Source organism: Melanostigma gelatinosum (assembly GCF_949748355.1).
Source record: "Melanostigma gelatinosum genome assembly, chromosome: 17".
In the NCBI taxonomy this organism is placed as follows: domain Eukaryota; kingdom Metazoa; phylum Chordata; class Actinopteri; order Perciformes; family Zoarcidae; genus Melanostigma; species Melanostigma gelatinosum.
Genome location: NC_136650.1, coordinates 20,574,147 through 20,588,046, shown reverse-complemented (window position 1 = coordinate 20,588,046; position 13,900 = coordinate 20,574,147). Strand labels below are relative to the sequence as shown.

The 13,900-nt window shown below is 42.2% G+C and overlaps 1 protein-coding gene across 2 annotated transcripts; it reads right to left on the bottom strand.

Annotated features, from left to right (window-relative positions):
* Positions 1-70: 70 nt before the first annotated feature.
* Positions 71-13,141, bottom strand: LOC306791556 (low density lipoprotein receptor adapter protein 1-B-like). Of its 2 annotated transcripts, XM_079288341.1 has the most exons (10): positions 12,956-13,141; positions 6,731-6,873; positions 5,544-5,656; positions 5,271-5,385; positions 3,950-4,022; positions 3,658-3,753; positions 2,854-2,984; positions 2,389-2,423; positions 2,087-2,118; positions 71-1,006 (listed from the first exon to the last, which is right to left on the bottom strand). In XM_079288341.1, the coding sequence occupies exons 1-10, from the start codon at positions 13,038-13,040 to the stop codon at positions 960-962; spliced, it is 870 nt and encodes a 289-aa protein (XP_079144467.1). In that variant the 5' UTR covers positions 13,041-13,141; the 3' UTR covers positions 71-959. The 2 variants fall into 2 exon arrangements, with proteins under 2 accessions (XP_079144467.1, XP_079144466.1); XM_079288340.1 differs by lacking the exon at positions 2,087-2,118.
* Positions 13,142-13,900: the final 759 nt, after the last annotated feature.

Sequence of the window (13,900 nt, the reverse complement as noted above, 5' to 3'; positions counted from 1 at the left end):
ACTCATTGTTGAACCGCAAATAAATTACATTAATACACCAGAAAAGTAGATTTTTTATTCATGAATATATTTTAATTCTTTATAATGGCGGCAGATTACAATGTACATTAAATGGCCACAATGGAATCTGATCACCGTGAACACATCTGGGCTTCATTCGATTGAGTGCCGTTAACACTGCAGTGGATAAAAAGCACCGCCTGTAACAACACGTCCCGGAGGAGCCACTGCTACAAAAAGGGTTCTTTATAAATACAACTCGCTTGATTTTCACATGTTTAGACATGAAACAATGTTTACATCCAAGGGGGTGGAAGGCCAAATCCTCACATGAACTACATCCACTGAAACATGCAGACATGGTGTGGCGGATTGTCCTGCTGTTATTAAGGCCCGTTGATAGTCTGTACATCAGTCGGAATCAAATCCTACTCTCCATCCATAAAAAAACAATTACAATTCTATAAATTATAACTACACACATACACAAAGCACGGAGTATGATGCCAAAACTACTGAAAGATATAAGCAAAAGGTGACATAAGTTTGTGAGGATGTTTGCGGTGTAATAACAGGACAGATGCAGAAACCCAAGTAAGGATGATGTTATTGCCTTGGTGTGTGGGGGGGGGGGGGGGGGGGCCAGCAGTCTGAGCTGTTTCCACAAAGACGGGAAGAATTGTCCATATGAAGAGTGCAGCAACAAGGTGAGGAGGCCAAACGTTATCTCACAACTCTACACTTATTCCCTTGTGGACTTACTGCAGCCTCTTAAATACAGTGATGTCTTGTCAATTCATAGGAAGCCATCGAGACACCGCCCCTCCCCCCACCCTCGGTTGTTTTCTCTCTCTGCTGTGTTGTTGGTGGTCAGATATCGTCCCCGAACGGACTGAGGCCGTTGGGAGTGTTTCCGTTGGCGGTGTCACAGTCGGGTTCGGTGAGCCAGTCTTGCGGCGTCACCCCAATGTCCAAGACCTGGGGGTTAGTACGCAACACTGCCAGTCTGAGGAGAGAAAGGGGGAAAAGATGAATGGATGAATACACCAGTAAAACTACAACTCAAGAGAAAGATGCCGTTAGCAACCTGGTGTCAGAAGCTAGCAGTGTTATTTGCACCCGACCCTAAACCTTACCAAACTGTGACTGAAAACAACAACAACAATTGAAATTCATTGTAGTTTTTAAGTCTTGTTCTGGGATTTGTTGTGAATGAGAAAAATACAGAATAACGCCAGCCTCATCCTTTAAGACGGCAGAATAAAATGACGGTTATGACATCATAAAGATTTTAAAACTAGCCTAAAGATGAAGATGTGTTACACGGAGCAAAAGCTAAATCTGCCAAAGAAAATCAAAACCTCCTCTGGAAGAGAAGTATTCAAAGTCCTCTGCACAGACAACAAAGAGAGAAAAAAGAAAGAAAACTACTTGTTTGCCACATAATGAACAGGCCTGGGAACAGCATTCAGTGAGCTGAACAGTTGCTCTTTAGTTTCTCCCTTTAAAGTTTGGGTGATGCAATAATTTGAATGCAGCTCAGCCACACTTCTGAGCAACTAAGGCCTAAATCTCTTCGAAATAAGGTCCCTCGGCCCGTCTCTCTCTGGGATAATAGTATTTTCAAAGTCAACCGGATTACTTTCGACCGACGGGATGAAATTGTTTTATCGGCCACTAGGCTCAAGTGACCCAGTGCTCCACTTTCACACCAGCGACCGCGGAGAGAATAATTGCCCGACAAAGCCTTCAGTGTGTAGTGGAGTCACATTACTCCCACTGAGTCAGTCCATTCATTGAAAGACAAACAGACTATGAAGAGGGTTATCAGGGAGGGAAAAAGGCAATTTGTGTGAAATGAGATGGGAGGTGACGATACTACTTTGAATCAGCTTTCTTTTCAGTCGACGATTATTCCATCTGGGAGGAGGTAAAGGACACAGGAAGCTGCTGATAACATCACTGACCCGTTATTGTGGTATTGGGTTTGGTGGCGATAGAATGGAGTGGGTTAGGTTTAGGTTAGTAATTAGGACTACTACACTAAGTAAGGCTTGTAACAGCTGATAGTGGTACTCTACTTTACCTGGACATGAACCATAGCTATCCAAAGCACAGCTGGAGACACAAACACACAGCAGATTGACGACAGTTTTAAAGTTTAGCTTTCAAATAAAAATTTTAAAAAAAATCAGGAGGATTTGTATTCTGCAGTACACAGAAATCAGCAGTAGGTGGCGCTGAAAGGCAAAGCAGCACAAGAGTGGCTGACAGTGCACAGACGAGATGTGAGGAGGCAGAGATTGGGAGAGTTTATTTTAACAAGCAGCAGAGAGAATAAAGTAGGATTATTTTTATGATATATTAAAATATGAAGACATATCTCACCTGGAGAAGGCTTCATCCAAACCATCTTCTGTCTCCTGGAAGAAGAATCTTGTGAATAGCACACAAACATGTGTGGTAATGGTGTTTTATTTAACTACAGGTTAGACTTTATGGAACTTATTTCAGACTCAACCAAGAACTCGCTTTGTTATTGTTAACTGTATTTAAACCTTAAGATTTGACATTATGCTTAAAGTGCTTAAATTTATCAATCTTGTAGAAAAGGCAGACATCTCTACAGCAGATATCTCCGAAAATCACACCAAAACAGTGTCGATTGACAAATAGCAGTACAGGTAAGAGGAAAAATGTGTGTTTTTGGGGTGAACTGTCCCAAATCAATTTGAAACACAGAAGCCTTGAGATCAAACTCTCAAACACAAGTTTAAAGACAACTTAGTTGAGCTGCATGAGCCTCAGTTGTCTCCAGGTGTAACATAGAGCCAGAGGAGGAGAGGCTCTTACACAGGCGGGGTTGTTGTTGTTGTTCTCAGCAGGCCTGTAGTTATCCAGCTGATCCTCCTCTTCATTCCCATCGGCCTCCACGACCACATTCACACCGTCGTCAAAGTCCAACAGGTCGTCTGTGGCAACATCTACATGAGGTGAGTGAAGGACGACCCATTAGCTGCTGTTGTGTGCACAGGTACTCTGTTTACTAAATGTATGTCAAAGAGACTAAAGTCCACTCCCAGTATTCTTTGTTTATGTCCTGCAGTCACAGGGCTGTAGGTAGAGGTGGTAGGTTGTAATTTGCTGCCATTTAAGGTTTTGTATTTCCATACTGTAAAGAGAGGTCTCAATTTTTGATAGTTGTGTGTGACTGATTTGATTGTTTGTAGGTATTATTATTTTAAATATGTCCTTTTTGTCCCCGCAAAACAGAAAATTTGACAAGAGAAGTGGAAAACTTCATCAAAAAGTGTAGATTTCTGGACACAGACTCAACTTGGGACTCTATAATATTGTGTCTATGAATCTTATTCATCCTATTTTAACCCTTATAAATCGCATGGTTCTTTAGTGTAAATTAACACTGTACTATGATTGTTTTACCTTTTATGTGAAGCTCTTTGAGCTTTATCTGCATTATAAAGTGTGCTACATAAATTAAAGTTATTATTGTTATCAACTTGTTCGGCTCAGTTTCAACTTGTAAGAACTCAACTTTGTCTCTCAGCGGCACGAGGATTTAAGAAATGAAAAGCGAAACGCTATCGACGTGACTCGAAGTCTTTCGGGGGCCTCACACACGGACGGCGTTCTCACCCGTCCCCTTCAGGCTCCCCAAGCTGTTCGATCTCTCCGAATGGGAACTGCTGCTGGCCTCTCCGGCTGAACCGGACTTCACTCTTCTCCCTTTCTCTAGAAGAGAGAAGAGATGCGACACAATGAGGCAAAAACGTGTTTGTTGCAATCTTACAGCAGATAGCAGCGTCCTTGGGAGCTTCAAAGCTGATTCAATACAAACAAACTCCCACGTAGACAGCACTTATGTTTTGTAGATGGCATTGCGTGTGTCATTTCCAGAACTTGAAGGCTTTGGGAGTTTGGTGCCTACCTTCTTTGGCCACTTGCCAGAGTTCAAAAGCTACTGTGAAGGCCTGGGCCACCGTCAACGCCACGGCCTGAGCCTGGAGAACAGAAGATACACTTTCTTACAGATTGGCCTGCAAAAAAAAAAAATCCATCACTGTTTACCAAACTCAAAAAACCTAAAGCTGCAGATGGTAACTTTTATAAAAATACCTTTTTGTCATATTTGCTCAAACAGTCACTATATCCTCACAGTAGTGCTCCTCTGCTCGGATTGGGTTTTGAGCACGGTGGAAACTTGCAAGTTACATTGAGAGAAAGAAAAAAAACAACTAAAAGGCGGCAAAGCAACCCGAACGTTTCACAGATTATCCGTCTCGTTCACTGCTTTTAGGATATAGTGACAGTTTGAGCAAATATGAGAAAAAGGTATTTATATTACCAAAGTTACCAAATGCAGCTTGAAGCACAGACAGAATAAGAGGAATAATAATAATAATAATAATAGGCATGATCTTCAATAATGTCTCCCATTTCTAATCAAAATACATTCATGCATGTCTCAAGTGAGAAATTTGATTGTGTGAATTATTATAGAAGAAGTACTATTGACCATTAGTCTGTGGTCATATCTGGTCTGCAGATATAGACTAGTTACTTTCTGTGCTTTTACTTAAAGTAACAAACACATTTTGGTAAACTCTAAGTAAAGATGACTCGCCCTGGAACGATGCTTTTCATTCATTAAGACCAGACCTCGGGCTACTTAGACGGATGGAGAATGTATTTTAATCACAAAGACATCAAAGGGCAATCGTCATGTCAAAGTAGTCAACGCTGGGACTGAAGAGCGGTTCTTGACGAGGACAAAGAGTTCATCACCACTGTCTCCATCAGCAGGACGAGTACTGAGGAAGTACTATCATCATATTATCATCATCAACTGGGAGAGAGAAGGGGACGAGTGTGGAAGCATGTAAGACGAGAGGAAACGTGCCCTTCTGTTTCTCGACACACAGGAAGATGACAGACGGTTCGGGCAGCGAGACTTCTAGGGTTTCCTCTTAAGAATGGAAGATGAGAAAGAGGAGCCGTCATGTCAGAGAGGCACCGGAGGAAAAAGCACAGTTGGAGCTGAAACGCTGTCTCAAAAGGAATGAAAAGCACTGGGGATGCTGGGCGTCTCAGGAAGTGAAACTAAAGCTAGATGAGATAACCCACCCAACCACGAGGAGAGGTTTACCCCACCTCAAACTCAAAGCAAACGGAAAATTTAAATAAATCACTGCACTGGAACTTCATTTATATTCATCACACATTAAACATTCTGTACTCAAACAACTTACCACTTTCCTCTTGGAGCAGAGGTAGGCGTGGCACTCCAGGGTCCCATTGAGGGTGTTTTGAGCGATATAAGCAAACACTTTAGCGTGCAGCTTGTCCACTGTGCAGTAGGATATTCTGCAGGCCAGAGGTGACAGGTTAGAGGAGCAGCACCGAGGCGAGGAGAGGTCACAGGGTAAGCTCAGCTACACGCCAATGCTCTCGTCGGGTTGTAAACTTGCACTTAGCGGCTTCGGAAGAGCAACAACGCCGTTAATGATTGATCTGAAACATACCTGTATATGGAGACATTTTCCAGGAGTTTGTTGGTCGAGCTGTCGTTCAGGACGATTCCCTGAGGGGAGACCTTAAGAGCAACCTTCAGAGGCTTCTTCCCACCGGCTTTAGCCTGTTACAGACACCATTGTTAAAGAGAGACGTTGGTTTCACAGCATGCTAATGTCTTCTGTACATACAAAATACTTTAAAAACACATTTTGATCCCCAATGTACAAAATACTCAAAGTGGAGTGGAAATTTAAATCCATCCGACTGATTTTTTAAGAATTAAGTTCCCCATGGACAAAACATACCACACTGTGTCTTAGTGATGGAAGCGGTTCAGTGCATTTCCAGCCACCGGCTTTTATGCACATTTTCAATTTGCACTTAAAAAAGCCTGCGTGGAAATATTCAGAAAAGTTGAAAAATAACGAATACACAAATTTATATTTCTGCACTTGGCTGACGTGGAAAAGTCTGCGTACGGAGAAAAGCAAAATGCGACAGAGTGCAGTGGAAAGGAATCGCAAATGAATCACGGCGTACACAAAGACTGACTTTTGAGTTTTTACTCAAATTGCGGCAGACAAGGACATTAGATGCGTCTGAAAACGGGACTCTTCAGCTCCTTTAATGATGAGTCATCTCGCTGTGTCCTTTTTTTCATTTTCCCAATTTCCTGGAACTTCGGCGCAAATTTGAGCTAAATTTGGATGGAAGCGTGACAATAATGTCAGGGGAAAACTATATCAACCCAATTTTACTTTATCTGAAGAAATGGCACGATCATTGTTGAGTTGAGAAATTCAACATCAGAAAAACCTGCAAATTTTTAAATACTAAATTGCAGGTATTTACATTACAAGCCATCAGTTTCATCACTTGTTAGTCATTGTGCCAGAGTTATACCTGTTAACTACGTGTTTAAACAAAAGGAGTGAAAAAAATAAATGTAAAACAACAATGAGAATATCAGTAAATAAAATGAGTTCATGGAAGATGGGCAGAGTGAGGGGGAGACCCTTTCAAACAAACGATTGACGGGATAATAAATAAAAGTTGTTTCAAAAAGCACTGATTTTGTAGAGACAGTGTTCCAACAAGGGCAAGGTGCTGTGCAGGACGTCCCAGCATGTATAGTCCTTGTAGATGTAAAGAGACTGTATGACATCCTGAATGACATTATTACCACAGCTCTCACCGTGGCCACGATCCTCTTTACTGCTGCAGCCGACAGGTCCTCTCCTTTGGGCTGGTCCACGAGTGTCATGCCCAGGTGACGGAGGTTAAAGGTCATGCCCTCGATGATGGTCTCCCGTGTGTCGGTCCAGTTCTCTGGAAGCTCTGCAGATAAAATAAAAAAAAACACATTTAAAAAAGGAGAAGAGTGCGTCAGTAAATAGATCAACAGGAAACTGTTGGTGTTGAGCCCACGCATCGTTAAAAACATCCAATATTAGTTACACTTTCACAGGCGCTATGACTCGCCTGCCTTCCCCCTTTTCCACTTCATGTTCCAAAATAAATGATTTCAAAGAGCTCGAGAAAAACACAAATCAGAGGAAATGTAAATCGCCAATGTTGAACTTAAAGTCGAGACATTTCATCTGCTCGCTCCCTGAAGTGGAGCGGCACAGCAGGGTATCTAGGTCAGAGGTACGCTTTATGTAAAGTAAATACTTCAACTCCAAAACAACTCATAGGGCTCGACAATGAAAAGGCAAAGCGTCAGGAGCAAGTATACATGGACTCTGACATGCTGTGATGAGAGGAAAGTGGGGTTTAATGCATCCCAAACGAGGCCACATACGTCCCTCTAGTCTCACTGTTTGTGTTCAAAGAATGGAGAAGATAGCACATCGATATGTTTGCTATGTAATAACTGGAACCAGCGGAGGAACAGTTGCAATCTGCATGTGGTGTCTTATCAGTTTGTGTATGGTGCCGGCCGGCCCTGACCCTCTGGCTGTGTTTACGGCGATGACAGAGAAAGAACAGAGGGGGGTAGAAAAACATCCCCATTACCTAGAAATCCATCCTCCGAGCAGTGAGCTGCCTCTGGGTTTTAGTGGCGCATACCGCACACACACGCACACGTTCCCACACACTGTACATGAAGGACTGCAGCTAGAAGATGATTCTGTTAAAAAGGGCCGGGACTCCTTTTCTGAAATATGAGAATCGATTTCAAGCATTTACAAGACGAAGTGAAACCCTTCCATTAAAAGCAGCTCAAGTTTAAAACTGGTGTTGTGAATAATGACACTGATTCATCCCAAAGATTCCAGCTTCACACGTCGTCTGTCCTTCTGCAGGCTCCTGTTAAAGCCTCGAGGGACATCAAGACTAAGAGTCGACAGCACCGCAGCACCTCGCATGACAATCCAATGCTTTCAGCTGTTGAGGCCAGCACACGTGGAATGATAGCTTTTCAGACACACGGCGCTAAAAACGTTACCGAAACTGATTTACAGTTATAAGGAATTTAATTCCACTGATGTAAGCACGATTACAGTTATACATTGGAGTACATACTCCTAATGACATATTAAAACAATAAAACCCCATTTGCAAAAACCTCGCTCGGCTCCTCCGGTTAACACGTCTGTCGTTCGGGGGCCCATGGCACAGAGAGAGAGCGAGGGAAAAAGTCTTTTAAATTAAACCTCCCACATCTGTTCGAAACACCTCCTCCTCCGTTTATCCCGATTCCTATTGGCTACCTTCCAGGAGTGTATTCACTTGTCTGGCTCTGAGTTTATTTATCACATTCAATGACTTTCAGTTACGTTTTAAACCCTTCTATAATAATCCTTCAAAATGAAAGTTATACTTCTGCAACTTGGCAGAAGTTTCATGCTTCTGCATGTTTATGTTTATCTTAATTATGCATTCTCAAAACCCTTATGATTATGACTAACTATGAATTATTAATTATGAATTATTAAACACTTTTATTATATCTACCAACTACAGTTTTTTACTCAAATTTCTTACACAGCTCACTCTCTAATATCTGCCGACTGGCTTGCATTGTGGCCGTAAGTGACGATTTGGCGAAGCACTCGTTAATGTGAAAAGGTTTACTTGTGCCAATTGTTGAGTTGACATCTCCTGCCACAACCACAAACGGGATTACATTTCATACAGTTTTATGGAAAAGGTCACCAACATGGTGTCACTTTTAAAGCTGATACTTTGTTTCGTCCGCCTTCCAAAACAATAGCAACAGCAAAAACAAGATACAAACTTTCCATTTAAACCCAAAATAACTTCATTATGTTATCTAAGGCTGTCGCTAAATCAAAGAAAGTCTGTTTATTTAATCAACAGAGCTGTAAAAAGGAGTTGATCCACAAAGCAGCACTACTTTAAATATTGTGTTTACCACAGATGTACTGTTTCTTGAAATAAGTCACTCAGCATGGAAGAAAAAAAAGAAAAAGTATAAAAAAACAACTTATTACCCAACGAAAGCTTTGTCGACTAAGACCAAAAAATGACTGAAAAGGGGACAGCCACACTTTCAACAACTCTTTACTGAAGCAGCTTTGATTGCAGGTTTAGAGCCTTCAGTAAACTCCCCTCACTATTGTGGACCAGCTGTGGTAGCGGTCCAAACTGTCACAATGGCGAAGGACCGCCCCCGGCATGGCCAACCCGCCTGAGAACACGGCAGCAGCGCGGGTACAGTACCAGGCACCGCCGAGCCAGAGAATGTGGACGGCTCCGGGATCAAAAGGTCAGCGGGAGCGACACCTGCGAGGAAACAGCTGTGTGCACGTGTGAGCCGAGGCCGAGTGCAAACCAAACAAAACAACACACACACACACACACACACGCCATCTATCAAATCCAACACTAATGGAGGAGTATCCATTTCATGTATCAAAGCGCAGAGCCTTTGTTGAACACTGTGGCAACAAAACATGCTGATGCAAAAAAAAGGTCCAACTGACAAGCGATTCACATCCTGGCTGATTTGTGCCTCTAAACCAAACAGTGAATCACTGTGGAAACCACCAACTGTGGCCCTAAAACTTAGGACCACTACAGAGCCAAACAACCTTTCAACAAAAACTACAACTTCTGCCCCCATTTAGCTGGTCTTTCTGGCTCCACTTACATCCACACAGGTTCCACACAAATCCAAATCCTTCTGAGTGCATGTGCTGGTTTCTACTGATGCAGAGCAATGTAAAGCGGGAGAACGTGTTGGTTCTGAAGTCTCTGCAGCTGCAAAGTTAAACAAACAGTTCAGAGGCATTTCGCCTCAAGTTGACTCACCAGGATGAAGTGTTGATGGGCCAAATAAACACAAACTTCCATAACTGTTAACAGACTTACCGAGTCACTTGGTTTAGGAGAACCAGGAGAGCTGCAGAGCCCGTGTGTTGGTATGATTTAAATTTGAGAGGACCTTTAAGCAGACATAAATCTCAACAACAGAAGTATTCACTCGACATATCTGTCTACGTCATAAAGGAGCGCAGACACATCCTGCGTAGAACTGCAGCCCTCTGGCACTGGACAATATTACTGGTGCTATGAAGGCATGGTCCCTGTGCAGTAGGTGTCGGGCTGTTTCGAGTTATTACCTCAGTAAACATTTTAGAGTTTATGGTCTCAATCTCTAGTTTCAAGTCTTCTTCAATGCAGTATGTTTATTTCGTAAATTATAGTTAATTTAGAGTAAAATAGACCATAAAGCAGGGTATGCTTTAGGGCGGGGCTACACAGTGATTGACAGGTCGCTATCAAGGAGTCATCTGTGTTTTCATCTTACAACTTTAACCCTTTTCACAGTGCGTTTTCACTTCATGATAGTTAAATGTAACATTTTAAGTTGCCTAAAAAGTGTAATTTAGAATCACAATATAGCATATATATGAAATAAGCACACGTAAAACCTATTTTTGTGTGAAATAAATACCTGACAAATGAAAAGTACCGAGTATTTTGACTTTCAATTTAGAACTCAACTGCTATACGACAGTTTCAGGTAAAATCATAGATCATAAATATTTCCAGCTATACACTGACCATGTCTACGTGCATGCACACAGATACAGAGAAATCTGATTAAGAAAAGTTTGAGTTAACGGAGTTTAAATCAGATTTTTTGCAAAATCTAAGTCAGTATGTGCTTGTTATTGTCAATTTAGACAATGCAATATCTCTATATATGATTTCATCCTGATAGGACTCCATTGAGAGACAATCATATTGACTCATTGCACAGCCCTAAGTGATAGTGGGAGAGTACCAGCAGAAATAGAAGAGGGGAAGCCTCATCCATGAGCAAACTCCTCTCCAGAATAGAAGAGCTAACGACAGAGCAAGTGCCATGCGTCGCTGAAATAACTACTTCATAATCAGATAGAAACGTTGCCATCCTGGCAGTTTTTCCAAACCGACGACGATCCATTTGAGAAGGTCCCTATGTAGAGAGAAGGCCTCTCTCCTGCAGACAGGCCCCCTCTGGCTGGTTCTGGACTCTGGCAGCGTGCCGGCGTGGGTCGTCTAGGGCGACCAAAGCAGGCCAGTAAAAGCAAAGAAGCGGGTAAGGAGCAGGGAGGCCTTTGCCATTTAAAAATGGTGCAGTCTCCATCGATTCAATAGGTTTCTCCTCAACGCAGACATGTTAAGTTGAGCGGCTAAGCCTATAGAGACACATCAATGGCAATATTTGTGCAAAATTCTGGTTCTTAGGTGCTCCAGCTCTATTGGTGTTCACCTGACTGTGTCCCGTAGGCGAGAGTCTGACTTTGGGCGATATGGGTCAGCGCTGGTGAGGAATGTGTGCCCTGCAGTCTAAAGAAGACCTGGTAATCTATACTACAATACACCACTTCTGTAAACAAGTGGGTCACGAGCTGCATCCAGGAAGCTTTTCATTTCACTAATTATAAGATTAAGAGCCCAATTAAAACAAAAACAAAAAAGGCCTCATGCAAACACTTGAGACGGAATAAACCAGCTCATAGTCAGAGAAATGTTACTGCACTTAAAAAACAGGCTGGTTTAAAACTTGTACAACATAAAACGGGTTCACATTGAACATTTGAATGCTTGGGTCTTCTTAGATTCTGTGTTGCGTCATTAAAACAAGCGATGGTGCAGAGCACTCCACACAGCCTGTGCATGTTGGGACTGTACTCGTCTTGATTGTTTGCCGAGGGGCATTTAAATCCGTACACATCGTAAAACGTTATCAATTGAATTCATCGCTCATGTTCTGTAAATATTATTCAGGAAACAGGTTGTCCCACGTGACCGCAGGCTTCCGATAGTAAATACATGAACATCTGGCCCTCACCCATTCACACAGAAATGTGCTGGCGAGACATCTGTCCGCCTGGACGAGTGCATCTCGGATTCCAGAGGGCGTTGCTACCTCCTTCCCCTCAGGTGAGCTCCTGCGGTTACACAGCAATGTCTGTCTACTCCACCCAATGTGTTGTAATGGTCGCATACTTCACAAAGTCCTCTCCGATGGAATTTAAAATAGACCGGCTTGAACACGAGCCAACCAGGAGCCTTGCACCGACTGACTCGCGGCATTCCTGGCTTGTCGTCTTGGTTACAAAGCCACCCAGTACCCGAAACTTCACAGCCAGGATCAAGTGAGATTTAGCTTACAAAGCGGCCCTTGAGTGCTACAATGGGCAACCAGAGTGCCTTATTAGACTTTGATGTTAATGTTGCAGTCTGAGCGAGCTCCTGACCTGCTGAAGGGCCCTTGAGCATAACACACACAAAAAATCACTGTAAATTCTATCGCTGACCCCTGACCTCGACACTTCTTCTGGTAAAGGAGATTGGGATTATCTACAAATCCAAAAACCTGCTGTAGTGAGAACATGTGTAAAGACAACACAAGGGACTTCTCTTCAAACATGTGATTTAACTCTCTCATGAGATAACGTCATACACATAAATAAACATGATGTTCAGAGTTAAGTGTCCTGTTTGTTCTTGAGGCTGGGATGTCATGTTTTTTCTGTCTGGTTTCAAAATAACATTTATTTCCGGACAAATTCCTCAAACAAGATTTAATCGCATTGCAAACAAACCACGGTACGAAAAACCAGGAAAACTTCTTTCTTTCCAAATTAAACGGAGCCAAACAACAAGAAAATCGCTTCTTTCAGTAAATATATGTTTGTAGTTGTTGTCCTTTTATCCAACAAAGCGAAACGTTTGTATTGTTAACATTCACAAGTTAAAATATGTTAAACTTTGCTGCAACAGCTGTTTTCCCTTTTATTAAACAAAACGTTACACTTTGACAGAGTTTACACGTGTGACGTCATATTGTTACCATAATTGAGATAACACACACAGCTGTAAGCTCTAAACAAACCTTCAACTTCTCCAAACTAAATGTAGCTTTTTTTCTCTCAAACTAACGACTACTTCTTACTTCTGTGTCTGCCGGCAGTCCAGGACTGTTTCGCCATACTCGGGCTCCGGATAATAGCTCTGCCAGCCGACTTCAGTGCATCCATGTCGGCGTTTGAAGCTGCAGAGGAGTCGGTGAAGTTTCGCGGAGAGAAGTGTTGTTGACCACCGGACTGTTGCTGGAGGAAGATGGACTTGTGGTGCCTTCGCGTGCTGTCAGAAATACCGCGATTTACGAGCTCAGCGCACGTGAAACCAGCCCGCACGAGAGAAGGCATGCCGCATTTGCGAAAATGGGACATTTGAAAACCGTTTAAATTCAGACGGTACGAGAATAATACACTCAAGGCAATACTGGGACAAATTAGTTTTTAGTATATATTTGTGCACTTAAAAATAAATAGTGTGTCGGTGTATTAAAGTCAGTTACTAATTATCTGTAAAACTTCAATTCTACTTACTTTTTAGCTCAAAAATATGTACTTTACATTTATTTCTGCTTATTACGACAGACACAAAACCTGCAGAACAAAGCAGCGCTGTGCCCTCAACATTTCTATTTAAAAAAAAGTATATTTGGTTGTGATGTCTGCATTAAAGCAACTGAATGTAACGTGTCGATGAATTTCCTATTAAGAAATAGGTATTTACAAGGAGCACCTGAAGGCATCATAAAACCACAGGGCAACCACTTATTTTCTGATTTTAAACACTGGCGCAACATATTTACAGACAGAGGATGTCAACAATATTTATCTAGCTATGCTGAATGTTTCATGTCGGATTTGTTGGCTTCATGTGAATGCATTACATTTGTGAACGTAGAAAATTTGGCAGTTAGGTATTTGTATTTGTGGTGATTTTGGGTTAAAATTTCAGCTTCTTGCCAAGAGTCGTAAGAAGGAAAACTCGACACACAGATGATGACGCGCACACTCACACACTGAACAGCTTGCATTGCCACCAG